We start from the raw sequence: 27,945 nt of genomic DNA, 5'->3' as shown, positions 1-27,945 counted from the left end.
AGAATCACCTCCCTGCACCTGCTGGCAATGCTCTTCCTAATGCACCCCAGGACACCATTGGCCTTCTTGGCCACATGGACACTGCTGGCTCAGGGACAGCTTGTTGTCCACCAGGACCTGCAGGTCTCTCCTGGCAGAGCTGCTCTCCAGCAGGTCGGCCCTCAGCCTGTGCTGGTGCCTGGGGTTGTTCTTCCCCAGGTGCAGGACCCTGCATTTGCCTTTGCTGGATTTCAGACAGTTCTTCCCTGCCCATCTCTCCAACCTGTCGAGGTCCTTCTGAAGGGCAACACAGTACTCTGAAATCTCAGCCACTCCTCCCAGCTTGGTGTCATCAGCAAACTTGCTGAGGAGGCCTCTGCCCCTTCATCCAAGTCACTGATGAGTAAATTGAACAACTAAGTATATTGGTATTTCTGGAGAAAACTTAAAAAAAACCCAAACCCAAATCAAATCCTATCCTTGATTACATGCATTCAAATTTTCATCTCTTCTAGTTATATACTGCATTTCAGCTCTCCTCTTAGTGCTGCTAATGGGACAAAAAGGGGTCCCTTGTCATATCTGCACACATTTTAAATAATACACAGTATAGTTGATGATGGCATTTCATGCTTTCTGACAAAAACACCAAACCGCACTGTAGATACACATCTACCTTGACCCCTGTGGGCATGCTAATACAAGCAGAAGTAGAATTACCTGGTGGGAGGCTTTCTTCATCTTTTGGTACCATTTTGCTTGCTTGTTTTCTTAGTCTGCTGGGAGATAACAAAACCAAGTAGTTTTTCTTTGGATATTAAGTTTGCTGACAGCAGTGTCTGTAGATGGCTAAAACTGCACAAAAACACCGCTAATGGGTGATCTGTTGTTGACTATGAAACAATTCGTAAGCATATGTTCTAAAAAGCTTTCAGTTTTTCTTGAGAAATTTGAGAGAAATTCTGTAAACATGAGATCCCTGTGCTGAGTGAGATTTCATTGGAAGAGGAGAGAGCGTTAGAAGGCCGGTAAGCTTAATTTATATGCAATTGGGCACTCAAGACAAAACAGAGGCTTAATACACTGCCTGTAACAAACTAGAATAAATGTGATTTCTCCATGCTCTCACTGTACTGTGAGGCCACCTAGATTTTCCTTGTAATTTATAGTCAAACTGTGTTAGATTAAATGTAAAAAAAAGAACACTTCTGGTTCTGCATTTTTTTGGAAGATAAATAAAGCCTAACATGATAGTCATAGAGTGGTTTGGGTTGAAAAGAACCCTGAAGATATTCTGGATTTAAGCCCCCTGCGATGGGCAGGGATGCCACCCACTGCATCAGGTTCTCAGGGCCCCAACCTGGCATTGATCACTTCTAGAGATGAGGCTTCCACAACTGTTCTAGGCAGCCTGTTCTGGTGCCTCACCATGCCCTAAGTAAAGAATTTTTTCCTGACAGCTAATCTAAGTCTACTCTCTTTAAAACCATCCCCCCTTGTCCTATCACTATCCACTAGTGTAAAAAGTCACTCTCCCTCTTTAAAAGCCCACTTTAGTGGAAGGCTGCTGTGAGGTTTCCCTGGAGGCGCCTCTTACCCAGCGTGAACAGTCCCAGCTCCCTCAGCCTTTCTTCATAGGAGGCGTGCTGCAGTCCTTCACTTTTAGTGTAGTGGTAAGTAGAAAAGCAAAGAAATTGCTTTTTCAGCCCAGTGGTCTGCTGCACCATTTAGTAGGACACGAGAGCTTCATGGCAGTGGGTGGCTGTTTCACAATGGCATTATGTTTGCATTTTGTCCATGTTGACTCTTCGTTTTGTGAATTCACCACCTAGTGCTGACTTGTTTGTGTTTGAAATGTCCAAGCTTATACTTTTATTAATTTTCTTAAATTCTAGTCTGGTGACTGACACTAATGACAGGAAATGATTAAGGAATGGGACCTTGCTGAGAATGTGTCACATTCTCATGTTTGCATGGAGCTAATGACATGCTGCATTACTGGCTTTCATACATTTTCTGCCACTTTAATTGTTGTAACACTAAAGTTTGGTACTTGGTCTGCAATTTCAGTTCATAAATTTTGGCTCTTTGATAAAAGGCTCCAGCAGGACAACTGTCAGCAGCTGCTAATAAGCTAATCACTTCTAGTAAACTATTTCCTTCACTACTTAATTATTTTTTAAGGCATGATAGACCCCTAAAAAAATCTGTTCTGTCTCTTGTACAATATTTTGAGAACCTTTGGTGGAAAAATCAAGACTGTACTACATGTAAACGAGGAAAAATGGGAGACTTATGCAGGCCACTCATAGAGAGAGGGGAGATACAGTGGGGAATTCATATTCCCTGAGGCATCTTGTGGCAGACCAAACTGTGGTGTTGCTGCTGTGGCCTCCCTGAAACTCTGAACAGCTGCAGTCAGTGACAAATTTGATTTTACTTCAAGCCAGATTCTTTCTATTTAAAAATATTGGTAGATTGTGCTGAAGCTCTGGAAAGGGTTTAAAATGGCCATAGTTGTACATCAGGTTGCTGGAACTCTCCAAGAAAATCTGGACTGGGGATTTTGATGTCACGGCTGGATCACAAAGCACTGCTTCCTCCTGCCCAGGGCTTCCCAGTTTGGTGCTGCTTCGCTGCCCTTATCTTGTAGCAATATTGGAAAAACCTGCCAGCGAGGTTTTGAGCTGGCTTGTTTGGCAAGTGTGGGCCACACCTCCGCTCCTCACAGCTGGAGCGCAGCCCAGTCCTGCGCAAAACTTCAGATGAGCCTGTGGCAAACAGCGCTTCGCAGCCGGGCGTCCCGGGGCTCTCCTTGTTCTCTGGGTTTCCCTGTCAGATTTTCTGCAGAGACGGCAGGACGTTTCTCCCATGTTCCATGAGGTGCTGCGGGGCCCATTTCCACCCCGAGTGCTGCCTTTCCTGGCGGCGGTGCTTTTCCAAAGGAAGGAGAGGAAAGAGACTGGGTTCTATCACTGGCGGGTAAGGCAATTCGCGGTGCTGTCTTTGAGATGCCATTCCTTAGCTGATGTGCTCGGGAGTGCCTTCCTGTTGCTGCACGTGGGGAAAACCAGTCCTGCATTGCGCAGGAATGAAAATATTTATTGTTATCCGGACTTTTCCCTTAATGATAATGTTAATAGAGATTTCAGGCTTTTATGAAATTTAGGGTCTGCGTGAGGAAATCCAGAGCCAGTCTGTGTTTCGTTAGGTTTTGGGGAGCAGAATGACGCTAATGCCAAGTACTTTTTTGGGGGGAGAGAACAGAATACTGCACTTTCCATCAGTAGAGACAAAATCATGCTTATGTGTTTTCTTGCAAAATATCCTTGATTACAGTTGCCTTCTTTTCTCTTTTCTATCTTGTCCTACAGAGATTAATGATCTCAAGTAGACAAAGACTAATGATGGCTTCAGCTCCCATTCATAATGCAGTGCAACCACAACAGATAAAGTGGTTTTGACGTGTTTGTCCCTGGAGTGAAACAGTTTCATTGTATAAGATGATTGGGCCAATAACCTCAATTTTGTCTTAAGCTAAATGTTTGTGAAGGAGCCTTTGGCTGGAGATTCGATCTATAAGCTGATCACCCTTGTTGTGTCCTATCATGCTAACCCCTCAATATAATACTTAAAACGGAGGTGACCATTAGTTGTCACAAGACAACTTGCTGGTTGTATACCTTTCTGCACTTCTGCTTGCTGTGTGATAAAAATTATCTTTTCCACTTTTTAATATTATTGTTTAGTACTTGGGAGATCAGGTTAGAAGAGACTCGTGCTAGCCTCCATTAACCTGTAAACCACTGGATATATTTTTCCTCAAGTGCTCACTATTTAAATAAAAAAATAATTAACTTATAAAAATTTTGCTGGCTGTAGGGAGAGATTTTTGTATTGACTAACTGATAGTAATTGAGCAAGGGGTGGGGCAGCAGATCAGCCTTTTGGCTTTGTAGGTGAATTTAACATGATCAGAGCTCTAGTTTTCTACAGTTTAGCCTCAGTTTCGCTTCTAAAGGCAGATGACAATAAACTGAGAGTGAGCCTGGTGTTTGCCACTGCTGTTGTGTTACTGAGCTGCTGGCACTGCTCATCTCCTGGCTAACTGTAAATCCTGCCTGCTAGAAGACTATGGTTCTTAGGCTCCTTTCATGATTGCAGATGCATACTCCTGAGGGAGGAGGGACAGTGTAAGGGGTGCCTAGGAAAGTCAGGGGTTTGCTTTGGGGTTTAAAGACAAACTTGTGATGCTTTGGCCACAAGGATGGGCAGCAGTGTTTCTTTGGGAGCAGGAACAAGATGGGGAGAAAGTGCTCTACTGGTAAAATGGACATTTCTTTGAACTACCTGATTTTCCCAGTAGCTGTGAACACGAAATATGTCTTAGAAGTTATGTTTTTATTTGCTTTGACAACTTTTTTGTAATGAGTCTGGCAGGCCTATGGTGAGTCCTCTGCATGCACTGAGAGCTGTGGAGTGGATCCCAGCGCTTACATGCCACTGTATAAAGGCAGGTATCCTGGACTATATGAAAGTAAAGACTACTTGGTCCTGTAGCTGGAATGAGTTGTTTTACCGTCGCTTCCTGCTGCATCAGCATCTTCAGTTTAGATGAAAGGTACAGACAGCTGTTTGCTAAATTAAGTATGTGAAAATTCAGCCTTGTTACCCTCATTTTAGAATTTAAAGGGGGCTTTTCTTTTTTTGCTTTAGATGCACTCCTGAGCTCTGGAAAAGCAGTGATTCTGAAAAATAATTAAAATGCAAGGCAGAAGTTAGTTGCTTGCATCAGTCACATACATTGGTGTGCTGTCATGTATGCTGGTACAGGCAGAGCTGTCATCATTATTCCTTGCCCACTTCCCATACACATTTCTTGCCTGCCTTTTCCCTGATCATTCAGATAAAGCATATCTGATACTCCCATGCTTCATTACTCTGCAGGCTCACCTGGCAACATGCTGTGACCTTGCTGTGCCTTTGCTGAAAGATAAGTGCAAACGGTGTAAGAGAAGGTTCTGGCATAACCGATTGCACAGGCTTGGGAGCACAGTGGAATTTCTGTGGAGTTATATGCCCTTAAATTATGATCTGGGTGTGGAAAATGTATCCTCATCTGTGTAATGACTGGCTGCAAATCAAAGGTGTTAGAGACATTTGGAAAGGACTTTTTTTTTTTGAGCATGTAAGTACATTTTTGACAGATGGTGTGCAATAAAAGAGGGATAGGCTATCTTCATGGTGCTCTGTGCTCCCTCTGCTGATAGTGTCTGATTTCCAGGTGATAGCAAGGCTATGTGAGTGAGGATTGCTTTCACAGCCATGGGGGTGTGATTAAGTAGCTTCATGTCTCAACAAATTGAAGAGTTGCAGCAACTTTAGGAAGCTGGTGATAATAACATACGCAATCTTGAATTTCTCTCTATAATCCATTCACTCTGTAATCCACTTGATGAAGTGGAAAGGTGGTCAGCCTTTGCCTGAGAAACTAGTGTCAGGGATCAAATAAAAGAAAGGTGATTAGGAAAGGTTTAAAAAGAAAAAACTAGCATCTGAAGGGTGGAACTCATGGTGAAATTCGATGTGAAGGCATGTCTTGTTCACAGAAACAAATAAAGGAATGAGCATCTTCAATATGTCAATTCTGCAAGTAAGTGGCCCCTAAGATTAGTAATAACTGGATTTTATTTGCACAAATTTAATTGGTATCTGCGTGTGAGTTATCTTAGGTGACTCATGTAGTTTTTGCTCTTTGCTTGTTGGTCAGGGTGAATGGTGCTTGCTTAATACAAAAATGTTCAGTATACTATGTATGCCTTGGTTTTATCGTGTTGTTCAAAGCCTGTTTTGCAAAAGCTGGCAAGTATCTCCAAGAGATGAAAAATAAGGAAAACTCACCAAGGATGTGACTGCTTAAGAAACATAGTATAATTGCATTTATCAGGTAAGGAATATTCAAGAAGAGTTTAACAATTCAGGATTCACTGGTTTCTGTGAGATCCCAGTTAGTGATATACAGTGCCTACATTTTTTATATAATATTTCAAGAATAATAGAATTAAATAATGGTTTGGGTTGGACGGGACCTCGGACGTCATTTGGTTCCAACCCCCTTGTCACGGGCAGGGACACCTTCCACTAGACCAGGTTTCTCAGAGCTCCATCCAGCCTGGCCTTGAACACTTCCAGGAATGGGACATTCACAGCTTCTCTGGGCAACCTCTTCCAGTGCATCATTTTTCAATCTGCAGTATTTTGTTGTAAGTGAAGATCCTGTTGAATTTAATTGTAAGTGAATACTTAGCATATCTAAAATTAAATTTTGGTCTCAAGCCAGCCATGTTGAAATTATGAATGTGAAGTAATGACCATTCCTGCAAAGCATTTTGAAAATGTGATTTAAGAATAGGAAAAGTTCTTAACTGGCCAGGATTGTGTCATAACTGATGAAAATGAGGCAGAATCCCATTCTGTTCCTGAGCCTTATACAATTACGTCTCTGCAGTCTCTGTACTAAATCACCTCAAGCTGTTCTCTTTTGCCACCTGCCCTCCCCCCACTTCTCCTTCATGATATTCTAGGATCCAGTCAGACTTTTTTTTTCCACTTCAAGTCCTGGCATGTAGATACTAATATTACTTTCCAAAAATAATCTCCCAGAAGCTTTCAGGAGTAAGGATTACATTTTTATCTATGCTGGTAAAGTGACATGCATATTTAGAGTGCTGATACCAGTAACAGTCCAGAATGAAAATGGATTTAAGTTTTGTCGTTTCTTACTCAAACTGCCATAAAGTGTTTTGGCAAGAAACTGTTTTGTTTTGGGGTTTTTTTCTCATTGTAAACAGCGTATGCCTTCTATGACTTCAGACCCTGCTGTTAAGATTCTTGCCACGTCTGCTTTTACTCAAGCATTACTGTGCCCTTGGCCAGTACTCTTAAACTAGCTGTCGTGAATGTATTTGAGCAACTTTCGCTCACCAAGAATATACTAACAAAGCAATTAAAAACTGATCTATAATTAGAGGAATTCCTAAATAAGGACCTTGTTTTCTGAAGTCCATGAGGAGTTACTGTAATACATCCCTCATTGCATTGCTGAAAGGGAATTGAGTTTCCTTCTAGGCTCCTTTAGTTGTCCTCCAGGACACTGAAAGTGTCACATGTGTTCCCAAATTGATTCATTAATATCTTATTTTGGGCTGGCTGGTTCTGATCCGTTTCTCTGGTCTAATACTAGTGTAGTTGCAGAACAGGCATTGCAGTTGAGCTAAATGCTGAGCTTGTTTCTCTCTTTTCAGTGGGAAAAGCACCCTTCCTACAACCTAACAGTAAAAGTCCTCCGAGCCAGAAACATCAAGGGTACAGATGTGTGTAAGTATTTACTCAAGGTATTATGAGAACATGTTGGTTCCTCGATGCATGCCTCTAGCACAGAGAGCATTGCGGGAAGCCTCTTCCCTATGCACATTGCACTGCCTTTATGTCTCAACAAAAGCTTCTCATGTAAAGCATTATATCTATAACATAAAGAATATATTCTATTATATTATATTATATATATTTTAAAACTTTATGTGAGGCCAATCTGCAGATTAAGCAGTTGCAGAACAAAATCAAGTAAGTCCTGGTAGTGTTTTGCTTCCCTGCTCCTTTACCTGTTCTACTGTGGCCCATTCTGTATCCCTTTCTCTGGATTCAGCCTTCTGGTTATGGCAAGTTTCACCCTGACTCTTGCTGAACAGTCTTCCTGAACCTGGAAATAGAAATCTTTAATTCCAGCTTTCAAATGTTTATTTTCTCAGTTGTAGCAGTGCTTTATTTCATGTACCTGCTATTTGTTTGCCATTGCAGACTCCAAAGGAAGTAGGTGGTTGACTGATAAACTTTTTATCTCCTCCTGGTTTTGATAGTATGGTATATATTCCCTTCCAGTTACACACCTGTGTAAAGATCTCAGGGCTGTCTGAGGCATTTGGATCTTTGAAAGTCATTTATATTAAATTACTTCAGATTAAATCGAGTAAGGTAGTCTGCCTTAAGTTTATATCTGGCATCCAACATCAAACTACTTGGAATGCCAAATAGCTGTTCAGGGAGCAGAAAACCCTCCTGAGAGGCTGAGGGCCAGAATTATGCTGTGAAGGGTTCTTTTCTATGTCCTGTCTGTTCAGCTGGAGTGAAGAATGGTCCCCATACTTGCTTTGTTGAAGGGGCCCTAAATGGAAGAAAGAAGGACTCTGGGACAACCATTTATTTTCAGGGAATGGAAACAGTCAGCCCGGCTCCTGGCCAGAATAAACCAAGGGTATAGGAGTGGTGGATGTTGTCAAGTTGGACTTTAGTAGGCTTAGGCTCTTTCAGTGGTGCCCAGTGATAGGACAAGAAGCTATAGGCCTGGTATCAGCAGTGATCTTTTTTTTTAAAGTTGATCTTCCTCATATTTAAATAGTATCCTTTTTTATTAAGGGCTTTATGACTTGGATGAACCAGAAAAAAGAAATATAGGCACCTAATACTCAATTTGCTTCTGTTTAAAGACATTTACTTCATTATTTTGCTTTAGAAGTCCAGCCTTAAATTTGCACTTTTTTATGATGCAATGAGATCTAGAAAATGAGGGAAAGAGTATGTTTGAATGAAGTTTTTCTGGTGCCTGTCTCTCACTCTCTGCTCTAGTGTCCAAGGCAGACTGCTATGTGGAACTAAAGCTGCCCACTGCATCTCCCAGAGTCTCCCGAACTCAGGTTGTTGACAACTCTGAGAACCCAGAATGGAATGAAACTTTCCAGTATAGGATCCATAGTGCTGTCAAGGTAAGGGCACTTTGTGGAGCCGGCTGGACTACTTGTGTTTTTGTACTGGCTTCCTTTTGATACTTCATTCAAAACCAAGGCTTCTTTATTACCCTCAAAACTAGTGTTGCTTGTAAGGTGTCAGTTGTCTTCAGTGTACAAAAAGCTGTACTGTGCATGTCCAGTGATACAAACTGCTGTGGTTAACTGCACTCTCATGTAAATTGCAGCTGGAATTTTCCATAAACGTCCTTGTGATGCAACTCAGGAAAGGGAAGTTATGGCACTACCTGGTGGAGTTCAAGGAAATTCCTTGATTAAGCAAGTTTCTATTTCATGTTTGCTGCTTCTTTCACAGGAGCTAATTTTCTACTCACTGCTACTTTGTTCATTCAGTCAAGTTTTGCCATCAGTTCCTATGATTGAGAAAACCGAATTCAGACTCTTGGATAGAGACTGTACAGCTACTATCTGTGTAGGACCTAATACAGTATTTTTAATGATTGTCATCATTCATTCTAAAAGTAGACACTAATGGTAGGGGGGAGGAAACTGTACTTTAAGAGATCAGTTTTAGTGGGGCACTATGGCTTTGAATAACATCCCAGGCTTTGGAATAAGGTGTCTATTAACAAGAAAATATCCCCCTCACTGGAGTACACTTGGTGTACTCCAGTACCATTTGTCACCATTTTGGTTGGTGACAAATGTGGAATGGTAGCTGACTTGACTGGTAAGAAAATTGAAAGCTAAACATCAGAGTGTGGGATCGTTTTCTTTCCCTCCAGGCTCATGAGACCTCAGCCTGGTTACTGCTGGAGACTGCCAGCACAATTCTAAGTTCAGTCTTGTCTCCTTGAGAACTAGTTGCTGCAAGACTCTTTATTTGGGTGCCATATGCTCTCATTGTGTATATTTCAGTTTCTCTTGAATTTACCAGCTCTGAGACAGTGCTGAGCAGGAAGCAATTGGTCCCTATAACATCCTGGACTGAGTCATCCTGAAAGAGTGGAAATTGCTATTGCTTCCTCAGGCGAATCTGTGCGTGGAGCTTGTGGAGAATACTGCCACATGTTCAGCTGGGGCCTCCCTCTAGCTGGGAAGCTGAGAAAATACGTTGGCTAAATGGTGTCAACTACGAGCATTTTTTGCTTAACTATGCTGTAAGCCCTGCTGAGAGTACTTGATTTTCCTCAGGACTGGGAAAGGGAAGCGTGTTGATTAATGCACAAAGTGTCTATTGTATATAGCTACCCAGGTTTGTCAGTGTTTCTGCCCCTTCCTCTTAGGCTTCTTGTTTCTGTTTGCTTTTAGAACATTCTGGAGTTGACCCTCTATGATAAGGATGTCCTTGTGAGTGATGAGCTCACCTCTATCGTCTTTGACGTGGGGGGTATGAAGCTGGGTCAGCCCCTGCTGCGCACCTTCAGGTTGAACCCCGAGGTGAGTCCCTGGCTCAGCTGGGAGTGGCTGCAGCTCATCACTGCACAAATCTGGCAGTGCCTGCTGTTTGATTTACCTGTGTTGGAGAAGACAGAAGGGAAAAATGAATCAACGACTGATGACAGCACATATTGTTTTACTGTCAATTGAGATGTTTCCAAGTTCTTTAGTAACTTTGTGTGTGTTTTCCAGTCTTTGGGATGCTCCAGCTAAATAAAATTTGAGATTACTGCTGTCTTTCAGAAATGTTAAAACATCTTTAAATGGGATTAGTTTTTCATGAGACTTAGAAGAACATAAGCTGGTTTTAAAATGAAAGGCATTTGCAGTCCATAATCATTGTGGGTACTGCCTTACTAGTTTGTCATCATCAGTTTGCAAAAACCAAGTTTATTGCTGCAAAGGTTACCACTATATCTAATAAGTCAAAAGCCTGAGAGAAGCTTTTTTCGTCTGGATTATGTTTAGTACATTTAACCTCTGCTTCATGTGGATGACACTGGTGTGTATCAGCTGCTCTCAAGCCTGTGCACCTGTTTATGGACTTAGAAGACAGCGTGTTTTACATGGGTAAAGCCACATCACCAGACCGATCTATTTTGTAATGCCACAAACACATTGCTACAATAGGTCTGGGTTAAAGGTGAGCTAATGATGTGTTTTCTTGAGAAACTGGGGTTGAGCACTGTTGGTGTGGTCAGAAGCAGACTAACTGGGGTGCAGTTCACAGGGAGGTGTTGGGCAGTGCTACAGGCACTCTAAATGATCTATGATCATGGAAAGAGGCTTAGTAACTCCCTTGTTCCCACTAACTCTGTCCATTTGCTGAATGCTTAAGTCATCTTGATCTGTAGTTAAGGGAGTGAAAATTTCAACTTCAATGAAGAAAATAACCCACATTGGCTTCTACTTTGTTATTTTAGAAGCTGTGTTAGGTCTGATATCAAATATTTGCTGTATGCTATGGGAGGAGAAAAGACTTTGGCTGGAACAAAGTCTGTAGAGGACAAAGACAGCAAGGAGCTAAGAGTGCAAGCTGCTGAAATAGGAAATGGGAGGAAGCCCAAAGCCTCACGCAGAAGCTGTTTGCAGAGATGGTGCTGCAGTGGTTCTTGAGCCAGAGGAGGATTTTTTCTCTCATTAGCAGAGTAATGGATCTGAGAGCAAACTCTCACTTCTGTGTGCTTGTGTCTTCAAATATAGGTGTGTCTGGTCATATAGGACGTGTCCAGAGGGAGAGGGGTGTTTAAATAACAAAAACAAAAGGCTAAATTTAACCATTTCAAATTTTAGCTGGAGCTTTTATAAAAGGGACAAACCCAGTTATTTTAACAGGAAGTTACTATAACTATGTAACAGGAGAAAAGCTTAATCTCTTGGAAAAATGTCTCATATATTCAGGATCAAGGGTCACCAATGTCCGACTTTTATTTTCAAAGGCTAATGAAGAGCTGGATGTAGAGTTTTACTTGGAGAAATGGTGAGTCTTACCTGAAGAGCTGAATGAACTTGTGCTCTGCAGATATGTTGTCAGTTGCATTTTCTGTGCAGGGACAGCCCATAAAAAGGCTAATGCTTTATAGTTCTCTGTGGTGTTTGAGTTGATTCACTAATGGCTGACCAAAAGTATCCTTAATGCTCCAGATGCCAAAATTTTTGGGGTACCAAAAAAGAAATAAAATTTTGCTGAACTTCATGGGAAGTAAGTGAACACTTTATGGATTAGTTATTCAGGAGGGGAAAGTTTCCAGTTGACCTTGCAAAATACACAAATGAATACTTTATCAATCTGATAGTCTATCTAAGTTCAGTTTTTCTCTAGGTTATCAAAATAACTGAGATAGGGAGATCTTACAGCACATGCTTATATTTGCAGATTAATTTTTTTCTTCAGTTTTTCCCAGCCCCCATTATTTTGTGAAGGGAAATATACTTGGTGATTGTCTGGATCTCCCACACTGAGGACCTTTTCACCCCACTGCTTATTCAGCCAATTAGTTTGTGAAGTAGGATGAAGCAAAATTATAACCAGTCATCACTTACAATAAATCTCTTGCTTTCACAGCTCAGATGCCCCTACAGAGGTACTGACCAACGGAGTCCTTGTGGTGAGTACATGGAAGCCAGAATCATGTGTGTTGTGATTTACTCCTGAAGATAAGTTTTTGGTAGCAAGAGGAGAAGGACAATCCTGCTTCCAAATAGCTCGTATTCTCTCCAGAATCTGCCTCTCTCTTTTTTAAAATTTGTTGGTATAAAAATCTTCCTCCGTTTTTAAACTTGATACCAACTTACAGAAGGGTGCAGGTTTTGAGGTTTTTGTTTGTTTGTTTGTTTGTTTGTTTTTTCCCAGTAAGGCTGCTATAAAAATTGTAAAAAATGTCTTTAGGAGACAAGTGAGTCTTGAAGATTGTACTGTGTTTTCTAGCTTAGACCCTGGCCAGGCAGAGTCCCTCTTCTTGTTTTAACACATATTATTTCTAAGCTTTTGTCAATGCCATTATTAAGTAGGGGATTACTCCCTGTTCTTTTCTATTAATCAGTCTAAGAAAATCAGTGTGTTATACATTAAAAATACAGGTATTATGGCCTCTTTTCTCCTTGAAAGAAAAGGGACTGGAGTAGTGCTTTTTTGTAAGAGGAAAAGGATAATGGTTGAAATGTAGAGTTTCAACTTTTTTTTCTCCTGAAAAATTGGTGGCCTTTAACAACACAGTTCTGAAAACTATTTCATAGGAAGGAAGCTTTTGTGTTCCAATTTCCCTTAGCAAATCAGTCTTATATTCAAGCAGTGGAGTAGTTTCTTATCTTTTAGGGGAATTGTGGCCCATTAAATATCTCATCTACTGTCCTAGAGGGTAAGCTGATGGCTCAAGGGTGTAAGAGACTAAATTTCATGAGGACATAGACAAGGTGGGACACAAATTTATGAAGTACTTCCTTGGATCTGAACAGATTCTGAATAGGAACTCATGCATACATTAAAAATTAAAAAAACAGAAAAACCCCAGGTGGTAACTTGTAACTATGAAGTACTGCTTATATAAAAAAACCCCAGTACCTGAACAGAAAGGGTGGTTTTTATTTTGGAACAAGAGCAAATAATCCTGTCCTACTGAAACAAAACTCGGTCTTTATTTGAAATAACAAAACAATGCTTAATGTTTTTTTGAACAGCTTGCAGCTGTAAACCTACAACTAATATAGCAGGTGAATTAAACTTCAACAAAGAAGTGAACTAAAAATTGTTTAACCAGAGCTGGTTTCTTTTTTTCACAGGTTCATCCTTGCTTGACACTGCAAGGCACTGTCAACAAAGAGGAAAACACAAAAGAGAAACAGCAAGGTAGGGCTGCTTGGAGAGTTTAAGTCAGCACTACTCTTCAACATGTTTGTTCCTTGAGAGAGAGGGGAGACTTGATTCTCTGTCTATACAGTGCATTTTAACTTACTGACTGCAGTATTGACTTTTAAAGTAATTTTGCTTTTACTTTTCAGTAATTAATAATATTGGGTATTTTCTACTGGGTACCACACAATAAAGTTTTTGCTTGTGTTTTCATAGTCTCAGCTACACTTAATAAGTATGTGATTTTCAAAAAACGGCTCCTAAACATCTTTTTGTAATGTGCAGGATGCTGTGAGGTCAAGGTGTCTGTCCCAGGAGCATATCAAAAGCAGTTGTCTATTCCTTGGACACCAGACAATGAGAAGGATTATGGAACCTCCTTTGTCTTTCATGTGGATAAAGAAATGTGTCCAGAACTGCAAGTGGAGCTGGAGCAAACCATATCTGTCCTACAGGTAAGCATCCATGCTGATTCCACAAAGTTTACAGAGAGATAAGTTTTTCTCTCTCATTGTTTTTTATACGCTGCTATTTTTCGTTTGTTTGTTTTAAAAATGTCAGACTGTGCATTGGATCTTTGACATTTTGTAAGGAGGTGAAATTACCTTGAGAGTATGCCCTCCCCAAAATTTTAACACCTGTTCAAACTCAGGGATTAAAAAAAACTGACTCTGCACATGCTTGCTACATGAAGACAACTTTCATCTTTTTAGACACTCTAGAGGAAGTCTTTTCTATTAGAAACTTGTAGATCAGTTGCCACTTGTAGAGGTTTATTTAGCTTTGTCTGTTTCTTAGCAGTTTCTCCAGGTACCCGTGTAGTGACTGAATATTCATTCTCCAAAAATGAGAGCAAGGAAACTCTTTATTCTATGACATTTTTTATCCCCACAACAGTTGGGTAACATGATTGCACATGGTGATCTTGACTACTCTAGAGGCAACTGTGGAGAAGAGGACACAAAGAAGGATATGGAAGAATAGCTTTGCCAGGGGGTTCATTAGGCAGCAAACATGAGCAGAAGAGAGAGACCTGGACTTGAGTGGTGAAAAACGCAGAGCCAGGCAAGCAAAAACACTGTAGAAGTCAACCATGGGGATTGCCCCATGTGGTGAACCTCAGCCAAACCACCCTGGTAACTAGGAGAACGTACTCCTTCAACAGCTGGCATAGAGCACAGAAGTCTTCAGTCTGACCTTTTCTCTCTTATCAGATGTAGGAGAGTGCCAAGAACGTGGTAATGTTGCTTGCCCTGCACCTAAATGCATGTTATGCAACTTAGGAGGGGGAGAGTGAGCTTAGAGGGACATTGGACTCAGGACAGCAGTTATTGGTCTGAAGACACCTGTGGGTAGTTCCTGGTTTGACTTCAGTTTGTGGTGTGAGAAGGGTGACAGCCCATTTTTTCTCTAAGGTGCAGTGTCCTCCCGAGGACTGAGCCCTGTGCTTCGTATGGGGGCTCCAGCACATCTGGAGGCTCTGTAGGCTTGAGTGTGACCCTCTGATAGGAGGGGTTTTCAGTATGCCTCTTTACATTTAGGAGTCTGCGCACAGCTCTATATTAAGAGATCTTGCCACTTGCTACATGACAGAAAACTCAAATATTTCCTGGCAAACTTTAATTTGCTCTGCTTTTGAAGATTTTTTAAAATTACATGCTGCCACATGTCCCTGAGGAGATATCTTATTTCCTATTTTGTGGTGTTTTTTATGTATGTCTAATAATGTTGCCTTTTTTGGTATCTTTCCCAAATCTTGCTTTGAAGACGGAACACGAGTTTGTTTGTGAGTTTTCTGATGCTTGCCAGAACACAACTATTCGTGGGGGAAATTTTGTACTTGAAGATTTTTTGGTTGTGACAGACAGTTATATTAAAAAAACCCAATAACAACAAACAAATAAAACCCCCCTAAAACTAAACCAACCCAAACAACAAAAACAACAAAGAAACTGTTTGAATGGAAGAAATACCCCTGCAAAGACCTGTCAAGCAGAAAGCAGGATGCCCTTGAAAAGCCTTGGACTTTTCATAAAGATTTAGCTATAGTGATATTAAGAATTGCTTGCTGTTTTGACACATGGAAGTCATAACTTTCACTTTTTTCTGTGAATCTCAAATAAGATTTTGGTTTTTGTTAGGATGGCATGAGCCCTGATATTGAAAAGCATACTACGGTTCTGGGACTGGGGACTGTACCAGTTAATTCCCTTCCTATTGGAGAAAAAGTTGATAGAATCGTTCCTTTGGGAGAGGTAATGTCAATATTTTGCTCTTGCTTTAACATGCATGAGATAACCTTTTCCTCCATTGCCTTTAGGTGTCTGGAAAGTTAGGCAACATGTGATTCTCAGGAGTGCTGTTTTCTTGGATGTCTAGAATGAAGTAATGAGATTACCCAGTGAAATTCTTCCAAATATGTTTTCATGGTTGGGTCTTGCAAAACAAAGTATAAAGTTCATCACTTTCCAAAGCAAAAAGCCTTTTCAGGGTGTGAAAGAAAAATATCAGAGGAGGGAAAAAGCAGGACACTTATAGAAGAAATAATTTTCACACTGCTCTCTGAGTATATTTTTGCTTTCTGCGGAGACAAATAAAAATGTCTGAAATAGGTGCAAGGGAAAGGTGTTCCAGAGATGTAGTTTTGTGGGTGAGGTGCTGTTCTGGATAGTAAATGGTGACTCTGTTGATGTCATAACCTCCATTTTGTAGTTCCACCTGTGTAATTGCTATCAATTGCAAGATGTGTTCTCTCTTTTCACAGGGAAAAAGTTTGGATATGAGTTTGAAAATTGAAGAGAGGTGAGTGGGAACCCCAAAGTCCTTTGAAAATCAGGGAAGGCCTTTATTCTCATAGTAAAGGAACTGAGTGACTCTCCTTGCTGTTCTGGGAAGGTCTGTTCACTCCATTGATCTCTTGGGATAGATTAAAGAAAAATATCTTTGATTATTTTTCTTCTGAAGGCTGTGACTCTTCACTCTGCAGATACTGTCTAATGGACTGGTGTCAATCCTGCTGAGATCTGTACAAATTTTGTGTTCCTAATACTTAAATGTAAAATAGCTGTTGGTGTAAATATTAAGTAGTTTTGTCAGGCACAGATATTTCCCAGAATATGTGCAGTGGTGTACTGACAGATAGGAAAGGACATCTCTGTGTGTGAAGAGCTTGAACTACAAAATAGATAAAGGGTGCAAGAAAGGAGTAAAAAGGAAAAACTACCGAACACCAAGCAGTTGGCTTGTAAGTTGATAGGGTCATTTGGTATCCAGTAATCAACTGAAGATCCTACTCCTGTTTTGCAAACTCGTAAGAAGTTAATTGGTATTCAGTTGCTCCCTTCTGCCTCTTGAGTTCAGAAACTTCTGTTTTAAAATGCTCTGCCCCTCATTTCACTGTTCATGTCGATCCAGTGATTTCAGTTGCTCCTCATACAATCTTCTTCACTGAGAGTCTTTTCTTCCTTTGTGAAATTCCTGAAGCTTAATCTGAGTACTGTTTGACAGAAGCTTTGAATTTAAACATTAAAGGAGAAATACAATATGGAGAATTTTAATTTTTAATTCCAAAAGCTGTTGTACAAAATAACTGGTGTATACACTAAAATTTCACCTGAGAGTTTGATCCAATTCAGATCAGCACCTAGACTGTGTGTTCATAAAAATTGCTTTTCCATGCTGATTACAAATCCTCCAAAATTTCTAGGTGTTTTTTCTTAACTTCTATTTCAGCACTTGGGATCTTGATATACGTCTGGGTTTTGATCTCTGTAAGGAGGAGAGAGAATTTTTGGACAAAAGGAAGAAAGTAGTTTCTGAGGCACTGAGGAAGACTCTTGGCTTAAAAGAATCCCCTCCAAAAGATGAGGTATTGGGCACAGTGCTGTGGTGAGATTGGTAACATCCTTTACGCTTGGCTGATAATTAGGCAATGCAGGAATCCTTGCCTGTAACCAACAGAAAACATGGTTTTCATTCACTATAATGTGAGATACATCCCTGGTACATTTCAGTTCTGGAATCTCAAATGTTGTTATATTTCTTAAATTTTGAGGGGGATATGTGTGTTGTGGAACACAAAATGTTAAGATTTCAGAACGTATGTACTTTACTTGAACTCTTGTATCTTGGGCTTGGATTTGTGATGGGAAAGTCTGTTTCAGAATGTTTAAAATGAAACTCACACCACAGGAATAGATTCTTAATTGCTTATTTGAGGATACTTATATCTCCATAGCCTGATATCTTGCTTGGTGGTATTTGGCTGCTGTTTTAAGAATAATTGCCTCTTATATGTGTATTGTATGAAAGTAAATGTGTGATAATATACATAACAATTTCAGTAAGCCACTGTCCCTAAGATGACCCCTCTATGCTTTATAGTAAGCAATATATTTCAGTTACAAAATAGAGAAAGAAGTTCAGCTTGAAATCAAGCCTGAAATTGAAATGTAAATAAAAGTAGAGATTTTTATCTTGATTTTTTTATTCAAATGAGGCTGAAATTGGATTTGTTCTGTAATTTATTGGCAATCAGAAATCTGTGGTTGTGACTCCTGAGTTTGGTGTCTGCAGGTTCCCGTCATAGCGGTACTGGGGTCTGGAGGTGGGATGAGAGCACTGACATCGTTCTATGGCAGCCTAGCTGGGCTGCAGCAGCTGGGCCTTCTGGATGCTGCTATATACCTGTGTGGGATTTCTGGCTCTACTTGGTAAGCTACATGCAGTGTTGATTCAGAAACTTAGAGGTGATCCTGAGCAGCCTAAGAGATTCGTGTCCAACCCATACAGCTACTGGCTAAATTTATGAATCTGCTGCTTGTGCAAGTCTGACAATTGAATATTAGCACGTATTACATGAATGAAACTTCTGTGTATTACTTCAGAGCACTAAAAGAGCCTTCCTCATTCTCCTACTCTTGCTGAGAAGATAACTGAGGTGGTGCAAGTCACTGGAAGCATGTCCATGCAGGCCACTATGGCCTCACCTTCCAAAATGGTGTAAGTGGCTGAAGAGAGGCATAGCACTGTCTTGCCCTTTGGTGGACTGGAGCAATGTGCTGAAATATTAGATGTGGCTAGAATGTTTCAGCCGCTCGGTTCTTGGAGTTTGTGATGAAGTCATCCCTTGTTTTTGTGAAACAATTTCATAGAGGAGTTGTGCAACCTGACAGTGTAATCCTTCCTTCCAGAGCTTTGTTTGTTAAATTAACCCCTCTGTGCCTAATTCTCCCACCCCTTTTGATTCAGAGACCCTTCCAAAGAAATGTAGGCATCTGTTTGTATGGATAGTCAATGGTCCAAACTAGCTTCTCCTTCAATCAGACCTGTGTTCTGATGAAGGCTATGACCTCTACTGCTGCATGCTGCACCCTTGCCATCAGTCAGCCTATCATGGTTGTTATGTTCTGGAGTTAACATATGTTTATGAACTGGTTCATGGGTGCTACCATAGCTGGCATGGCTTCCTGGAACATCCTTGGAAGGGAGGTTAGCAATCAGGATGAAGATGTCCTGTAGGTGTCAGGGTTTTCAGCACATTTTAGAGTTCAGAGATCCTTTATTTATGAATTCTTTACTCTTCTTTTAGCTAGACTTCTCAAGTGCTGCAGCAGTAATTATAACTAGCTAAAATTATTGTTTACACAAGGGTCTTTATTACTGATGACACTAATAAAAGCATTTTCAGGTGTTTATCGACATTGTATCAAGACCCTGACTGGTCACAGAAAGACCTTCAAGATGCAATCAGAAGAGCTCAGAGTACTGTGTCCAGCAGCAAAGCAGGGGCATTTTCCCCAGAACGACTGAAATACTATTTTAAGGAGCTGAATGCGATGGAGATCAGTGGACGGAAGGTTTCCTTTACAGATTTGTGGGGCCTTATTGTGGAATATTTCCTACAACAGAAGGTAAAAGAGTTCATGTTTCAATGTTTACTGCTGCTTCTCTTTCAAGTGGGAATCTACCCACACAGGTGTTTAGAGTCAAGAAACCAAATACTCTCCACCTTTGCGAGCTGTTTTGGTACAAGCAGTGCTGTGGAATAAACATAGTATCTTCTTCAGTAAAGAATTTTTAATTCATGTGGATCAGTGTTATAGAAAAATGCAGAGTTTATTTGGAAAGATTCTTATTAAATTAATAGCTTTTGTACTGGGCAGGTTAAACCTGACAGAATGATGTTGGTTTTGCAGAATGAAGTTACTGTGCAGTATTTTCTATGTAATTAAGATTGGAAATTAGAGGGGTAACTAGTTTCTTAATAACATTAGACATTCTAAATATGCATCTGCAGAAATATTTTGGACAAATCTAAGCATATGCCTGGACAGTGGAGGGGAAAAGGGACTTTGAATTAGTAGTGTTGTTAATCAGAAATGCTAAGCAACAGCTCCCAATTGTCAAAGTATGGGTACAGAGCTTACTTAAGTGTGCTCTCCTTCTTTGCTTGTGTCCAGGAAGATCCATCAAAGCTGTCTGATCAGCAGGAAGCAGTGAAATGGGCTCAGAACCCTTATCCTATCTATGCAGCTGTCAATGTGAGACCTAATATGAGCGGTGGTGACTTTGCAGGTATGGACATGGAAATTTGTCTTTGTTTGCTAAAGTCCATAAATTTCTTTCATCTATCCAGTTCCTTGGGTAGTGAGCAGATGATAACAGGAGATACAGCTCAAGCAGCAGTTGGTACTGCAAGAGGCAGTAGGAGACTGATTGGCAGAGTATTATCATTCTGATAGCAAATGTCTTCACTGTGGCTAAAATGGAGAAATGAGATTCAGAACTGTTGGCCACTCCATGTTTTTCTAGAAACTGCCTGAAATTTTCAGGAGCTGAGAAGATTCCTGTATTACATGTGTCTCTGTCTGAATCAAGGAATTAGAGTCCTTGGTGGTAAGGAAACCACTTTCTTCTCTAGTCTCAGACATAATATTTGTGTAGGATTTGTGTAAAGTGATAGATTGGCCATCTTGTAGTATGCATCATCAAAATTTTATGTTTTAGTGGCCTGAGTTCTTACTGTAAAAATATGAAGACCAGTCCTTCATTGAAACTTTAAACATGATGCAACAAGTGGGGATAGATGAGTGAGACAGGAACACAAATGCTTGTGTCCATCTGTGTACCAGTATGGGATTTGTTTGTTTGTTTTATTCTGGAGGAGTGTGTGTGTATGGCAGTCAATTCAATTTGATCCAACCTGCCAGAGTTCAAGAAGCATTTGGATAATGCTAGCAGACACATGCTGTGTTTTGTCAGGTTGATCTGTGTAGGCCCAGGAGTTGGACTGGATGACCCTTCTTTTTCAGCTCTCTGTGGAAATCTTTCAAGCATGAGAGGACACTTTGATAAGCAGACAATGAAGTCTGACACAGTGGGTCAGTGGAGTTTTCAAGTCAGTACTGTAGGAGTTTCTGGGAGATGGTAGGTAGTGCAAAGAAAAGCTGAGAAAAATAATGTAGCTTCCACTTTGGATGGAAAAGGGAGCCATCAGAATGGTTTAAAGTAAAAGTAAAATAGGCAGGTTATTTCTGTAGTAACAAAGTCAAGATGGAGCAAGATGGATTAAAGCCTTCATGAGAGTTTTTGTTAATCGTATGTACATAGAGGCTAGAGAAGAGGGGCAGGGAAATCCATAGTGATTGTGAAAAGTGGAGGGAGAGTTGCTTCTGTCTCCCTTGTGCGAACAGATATCAGGTAAATATTTTCACTCATGTTTTCTCTGAGATGAGTAAATATCCTGTTGGCTTGTTCTTAGAATGGTGTGAGTTCACTCCCCATGAAGTTGGATTTCGCAAATACGGAGCTTTTGTTCGAACAGAGGATTTTGACAGTGAGTTCTTCATGGGACGGCTTGTCCAGAAACATCCAGAGCCCAGGATTTGTTTTCTACAAGGTATGATCTTATGGTAATGATTAAATTATCATTTAAGGAGATGGAAAGGAACTTTGCTGCTTTGGGGACTTATGAACGCAAGTCCATGTCTTTTTTCCCTTCCAAAAGAACTCAAAGAAGTGAAATATGTCAAATCTTTCTCCAGAGCTTTAGGTGTTGGTTCATAGTGTTACAGTCTGATGTCCCGAGTCTGCAAGATGACTCTATTATAGCTGCCTGTCAGAAATGTCTGCTGTCGGTCTTCCTGTTCTCTTGCTGTATTTTCTATGCTTTTCTCTTGGAAAAATTTCTGCATTATATTGTAACATCATAATTTGTCATGTGATTAATGCCAAGATTTTAACTCAAACTGTTAGAATAGTAGGGATCAAATGGCAGCCCTCTCCCATGGAAAATGGCAGCTGAATTATAGGCCTTTTGGTTACACCATGAAAAATGCTTTGAGTGTTAAATTCTTCCACATTTCCCCTGCAGGAATGTGGGGCAGTGCCTTTGCTGCAAGCTTGGATGATATCTGCCTGAAGGTGGTTGGTATAGGACTGAGCTTTCTAGATTCTTTCAAAGATGTTATCAAAGTTGTAGGTAAGAACATCCGTGAAAATAGTTGGATTTTTCAAAAGATTGCTGATTTTGTAATGATCACAAATAATATGATGCAAAAATGTGCTGTATGTAGTTTTCAAGATTAGCACAAAGGGTGGATTGGGACACATCTCTTTTACTGTGTGTTATTCCCTTTGATCACACTTATAGTGAAGAAAGAAACTATGTTTCTTTAGTACACTTGTCTTCCTTCTTTTAAAAAGAATTTGTATCTGACTTCGTCTATAAACTTGGGCTGTTCTGGGAGCTGTCTTAAACACACTGAAGTGCAGGCATCGTAATCCTGAGGAGGAATAGAAGCTGGATTGCTAAGCAGGAGGTGAAAAAAGAGGCTTTCAGTTTCCCCCTGCTTTTTGTAATATTGGATAAGATGGTTGTATGTTTATGAATTGATCTCCATTTGTTCGTTGCAGTGAAAAGGAAGAGATTAGAGGCTGAGACTTGTTCATGTGCGTAGTTACGGCCTTACTGTAAATAGTGGAAGAAGAGATTTTTTTTCCCCTCTGCCTTTCCAGCCCTCGTTCCCCCACCACACCCCACCCTTTTTGGTTTTGTGTAATATAAATGCTATTGTGTGTGGTTGACTGATGTCTTATGTGACAGAAGTGGTTGTCACTTGGTAGCAAGTGTTTCTTTGTGTGGGTTTGAAATTAATATGGGCAATGCTTCATGAGTAATGCTCTTCCTGTTAAATAGGGCTGCTAAATCTCCCAGCTATGGAATATGCAGCTCATTTAAATTTCATTACAATACCCTTATTAGAGGACAAATTCAGCCTTAGGACAACTGTCTAAATATTGTAGAAAGATCTGATTGAAATGTTGGAGATGGCATTTTGTGTATGTTCTGCATCCTTGTGTGACTTCTGCAGATGACTGCCGAAGATTGCATTTCCGAGACCCAGCACGACTGAAGACTCGCTTGGTTATACCTGGGGGCCCCTTGCTACAAATTTTTCAGGATTTCTTCAAGTCCCGGGTCACATGTGGAGAGACCTTCAACTTCATGAAGGGATTGTATCTTCATAAAGATTATGTTAACATCAAGAAATTCGTGACTTGGAGAGGTAAATGAGTCTATACGTATCTGACTATCACAAAATATTAACACACTATGTAATATCCCAATGTCATGGAACATAAGGGAGCTTGACTTAGTTCTGCTGAAGCCAGGGAATATATTCCTTCCTACACCATAGCAAAGAACTTAGATGCACTGTATTTGTTCTGTCATTTAAGGCAAGATCATCATCAGGCTTTCCAGGTCTGTCTCAGATGAAGGGGCATGTTGGAGTGTCTTTTTTCTTCTTATACCACTAATAGGAGCTTTGTTTATTTCTTCTACAAAGACATGTGTAATGAATCAATATAGTTACTTGTGTACCTTGGAGTGTCTTACAGGTACTCACCTGGATGCATTTCCCAACCAGCTGACTCCCATGGAAGAGAGCTTGTATTTAGTGGATGGTGGCTTTTCTATCAACTCTCCCTTTCCTTTGGTACTTCAGCCAGAGAGGGATGTGGATGTTATCTTGTCATTCAATTTTTCCTGGGAAGCTCCATTTGAGGTGAGAGATGTAGCTCAGCATTATGACTGAACATAAAAGCACAGAATCATGTTCACAATGGCAGCAGATCAGTTGAAGTTGAATACAGACACTAATGGACGAATGAAAAGAAATCCTTGTCTTTCATGGAATCACAGAATGGTTTGGGTTGGAAAGGACATAAGGACCATCTCATTCCAACTCTCCTGCCATGGGCAGGGACGCCTTCCACTGGACCAGTTTGCTTAAAGCCCTTTCCACCCTGGCCTTGAACACTTCCAGGGATGGGGAGTCCACAACTTGTCTGGGCAACCTGTTCCAGTGCCTCACCACCTCACAGTGAAGAATTTCTTCCTAATATCTAAACTAAACCTACCCTCCTTCAGCTTAAGTATATTTCCCCCTTGTCCTATCACTACATGCCCTTGTGAAAAGTCACTCTCCAGCTCTTGTAAGCCTCTCTTAGTACTGGAAGGCATTGTAAGGTCTCCTTTCTGCCTTCTCTTCTCCAGGCTGAACAGCCCCACCTCTCTTGGCCTGTCTTCCTATGAAAAGACATTTCAAATGTTACTTTGCTATGCTTTTTCCTGTGAAGGTCATGAGAAAATAGAAAGTTGACAACTGTAAGAAGATTCAGAAATTTTCAGAAGCCTAAACAGATTGCTAAATAAAATAAGAGGATTTGTTTGGCCCATAAGATCATTGTTACATTGTTACTGAGATATACTTCTAAAGAAAGAGTGGCTGTTGGTGATTTTCTTCATGCAAACAAGTTATATTCTGTATATACAAGTGTTCATTTTTAAGTGCAAAAATGTCAAGGTGAGTAGGTTTAGAGTAGGAAAGGATAAAAAATTTCAGCTGCAGTCTGTTGATGTTTGTTGCAGTTCTGCTCTTCATTCTTCTTTATTACCACCCAGAGAAATTGTTTCTGCTGATTCGAAGCTGAGTTTCTGTCTTTTTTTTTTTTTTTTTTTTGAAAGTCTCTTTCCCTTTGAGGATTGTAGTTAGATGATCTTAGAAGTGTTGCTGGTGTTCTACTGCAATTATCTTTTTTCCTGATAAAAGGTTTTAGAGCTGACTCAGAAATACTGTGAGGAGCAGGAAATTCCTTTTCCGAAAATCAAATTTAGTGAGGAAGATGAAAAGGAGCCAAAAGAGTGTTACATGTTTGTGGATGATGATAATCCAAGGGCTCCTATTGTACTGCATTTCCCACTGGTGAATGACACCTTCCAGAAGTACAAAGCTCCAGGTAAGAAGGCTGCATTTTAAAGCATTCTTCTAACAATTGTGTGTGCTGATGGAAAATTCAGTGAGGTCCTCTTTTCATTCTTCTTAATATTACTCTGTAATTATTAAGTTTTTATTTACATTTAAGGCAGAATCAGTTTCCACTAGTTTTTTGAAGCACAGGATGAGAGAAGAGGCTCACAAACCTGGCCCCTCCTCCCCACCCCCTGCTATCCAAAGTCTGGAAGAATCAGAATTAGTCTAAATTTTGGTTCTTTCTGAACCTTTCTGCCCTGATACCTGATTCTGTTACTTCTGATTACTCTGAATATATGGGAAAAGACTATTAATCAAATAAGAAGATAATTTGTTTTTTGAATATGAATAAACCACTAAGCAGTGACGTGTTGGGGACCAATATGTGTCAGATCATGTAACTCAGTGTTAAGTGGCCTGTGCCCTTGTAGTATGAGATAACTGATAAATGATCCTTGCTTCATTTAATGTGATTAAAATAGACTTTAAGACCCCCCTCAGTCTATCAAGCAACAGGGAGACCTTTAAGAAGACACAGGCAAAAATCAATGTCCTTTTTCTTCCGTGTGGGGAGGAAACAGCATCCTGAGCAAAACCTTTGTAATAGGTAGAAAAGGACATGCAGGACTGGTGGAGGGGGATGTGAGGCATGCTGTTAATGTTTTCTGTGTTAATACTGTAGTGATTGCCTGGCCCTGGCTGCATTTCCTCATTGACAATAAAGTGTTTCAGTGAGCTAGGCTTGAATGTGACTCAAGACTGCTATTTCTATAGCAGCAACAAGCAAAAGTGTTTGTAGTAAACTACTTTAATGTTGATCTTTCGAGACTGGTATTTAAGTGGCAGGGTGCTGCTAAGATCAGTTGAACTCAAGGTGTGACTTTATTTCAGTGTAGAATAGCACTTCCAAGAAGAATTGAGCTTTATATTTCCTATTTTGAGCATAATAATTGCAGATGAACTAAACAATTTATCACAACGAAAATGTATTTTAGTACTGTATTTTGGTGGAAATGGAAAGGGTGATAATATCTTGACTTCAGCCTGAAAATATTTTGGAAGGAGCTGAAATATCTGAGGAGGAGCTTTGGAGGAAAAGTTAAGTTTCAACAGAATTATCTGTGATATCCTCCTAGCAGAATTCAACTAAAATCATTCTACCACAGCAGAAGGTTTTTGTGATTTTTTTTTTTCTTTCTTTCTTGCTGCAGGAGTTGAACGTGAGTCAGAAGAAGAGAAATCCTTTGGTGACTTCATCATTGAGTCAAAAGATTCCCCTTACCGTACACTAAATTTCACCTTTGAGCCTTATGATTTCAGCAGATTAGTGGAAGTGAATCGCTACAACATTCTGAACAACAAGGACACTCTCCTCAAAACCCTAAACTTGGCTCTGCAAAGGAGGAAGTTGAAGAAAGTCATCAATAAGACAAATGCATGAGCAGTTTCTAGGGTTGAGGATCCAGAGAGGCAACAGTGTACAAAAGCCGTGAGATTCAAGACAGAACACTGAAAGTGAGTAGCTGGAAACTGTCCTCTTGGAGAGGGAGTAGCACACCTGCTGACACTGAAAACTCCTTCCAGCTTATGTGCTCTGATGAAAACTCAAGGGATGTACAGTACTACATGGATGTTGCTTCCTCATGTGGGGAAGGGTGAGGAATTACCTAGCTCAGTATCTCAAGTGACAGTGGCTGATTCCAGATGATTTGGGAGGTCTATTCAAACTGCTCAAGCATCTGGAGAATAATCTTCCAGACTTTACTGAGTGATGCACTTCTTTTTGTCGGAGGTGTGTTGGTGTTCAAGGAAACAGATTCCTTCTGTACTTTTATCTCTTGCTTTTGAACCTCACGAACCTTTATGATTCACATAATCTTATACAGAACTCCACAGATAAAAATTACACACTGAGAGAGAAAATGTCTCCTTTTGCTTTCAAGTTGCTACTGGCTGATGCCCATATACTTTCAGGACTGAACAGTCATTACCTGCTTTCCATTTTGCCATTCACGGTTTCAGTTTCCTTCCTACCCTTCTCAAGGATTTTAGTGGCTTTTAGTCTCCCAGAAGTTCAATACTGAGTAGCTTATTTTGGTAAACAATTTGGTTTTGAATCAATAAATAAATAAAAATAAATGGTTTTTATATTTGACAATAGAAACACATTGTGGGATTTTGTTACTACTTCCTACAGTTTGATCATCATGAGATGATGAAAATGCCATAAGTTGCATCTTCGTCTTTCTGTGTAAGAGGAAGGAAGGCTCCTTTGGAGGGTTTGAGTTAGATATTTTTTCCTTACACTTCAGCTTGTAATTCACCCAGACCTTTGCTGAAGGAATTTTTGTGTCTATGTAATTTAGAAACGTCAACAGTCAAGGTAGACACACCTTATGAATGTGAATTAATAAAGTAATGTCAGATGCTGCTGTGCTGTGGGATGGGATTCACCTTACCTTGCATAAAGCCCACAGGAAAGTACTGAATTATGCAGTTGGAAAATACGTAATGCAGAACATTGGCAAGCAAGCACTGTTACTTTTATGGCTTTTACATCGAGCTGAATGTACCGATTCTGTATTTAAAACTGAGGACAGGAGGCTTGCCTTATGAAATCATGTAAGGGCTTATAGACTGGTATGATTCTTTATACATTTTTTTATGTGTTCCTCTTTTAATAAATATTAGTTTTGCTCACATGCTCTTCACAGTTTTTCCTAAGTACACTTGTCAGAGGCAACTATGTTGATAGCTTGTGGGTGAAAATCAGGGGCTGAGCCAAGAAAGAAAACCTCATTATTTACTGTTTACTACAGACCACCCAATCAAGGGGAGGATGAGCAAGATAATACCAGTTACTTCCTAAAGAATCTTAAAAATGTGGAAAACCCATTTAAACTGATAAAAGTGACAAAGTTTTCAAGGTCAAGAACTGTGGTTTTTGCAATCTTAGTTAAGAGTTGGGAGTTGTGCTGGTAAATTCAATTGACTCACACTGGAATCACAATCACCTTGCTTTAACTGTCCCTACAGTAGAATAATTTTAAAAAGAGTT

General features: G+C 40.2%; 1 protein-coding gene across 3 annotated transcripts; it reads left to right on the top strand.

The window, feature by feature from the left end:
• Positions 1-304: 304 nt before the first annotated feature.
• Positions 305-27,587, top strand: PLA2G4F (phospholipase A2 group IVF). 3 transcript variants are annotated; one of them, XM_042047725.1, is made up of 20 exons: positions 307-2,961; positions 7,284-7,356; positions 8,662-8,798; positions 10,092-10,220; positions 11,660-11,700; positions 12,286-12,328; positions 13,500-13,566; positions 13,855-14,024; positions 15,711-15,824; positions 16,334-16,371; positions 17,302-17,437; positions 18,145-18,281; positions 19,259-19,481; positions 20,031-20,145; positions 21,332-21,469; positions 21,944-22,051; positions 22,944-23,138; positions 23,473-23,639; positions 24,687-24,873; positions 26,099-27,587. In XM_042047725.1, the coding sequence occupies exons 1-20, from the start codon at positions 2,851-2,853 to the stop codon at positions 26,326-26,328; spliced, it is 2,559 nt and encodes an 852-aa protein (XP_041903659.1). In that variant the 5' UTR covers positions 307-2,850; the 3' UTR covers positions 26,329-27,587. The 3 variants fall into 3 exon arrangements, with proteins under 3 accessions (XP_041903660.1, XP_041903659.1, XP_041903661.1); XM_042047726.1 differs by lacking the exon at positions 26,099-27,587 and having other exon boundaries at positions 305-2,961; positions 23,463-23,639; positions 24,687-24,805; XM_042047727.1 differs by lacking the exons at positions 307-2,961; positions 7,284-7,356; positions 8,662-8,798; positions 10,092-10,220 and adding an exon at positions 10,695-10,863.
• The last annotated feature ends 358 nt before the right edge of the window (positions 27,588-27,945 follow it).

The sequence above is a fragment of the Corvus kubaryi genome, unplaced genomic scaffold (assembly GCF_017639235.1).
Source record: "Corvus kubaryi isolate FWS band 111438036 unplaced genomic scaffold, C.kubaryi_AGA036_p1.0 66, whole genome shotgun sequence".
Classification (NCBI taxonomy): domain Eukaryota; kingdom Metazoa; phylum Chordata; class Aves; order Passeriformes; family Corvidae; genus Corvus; species Corvus kubaryi.
Note: the sequence above shows the minus strand (reverse complement) of the source record. Positions and strands in the feature narration are given on the sequence as shown.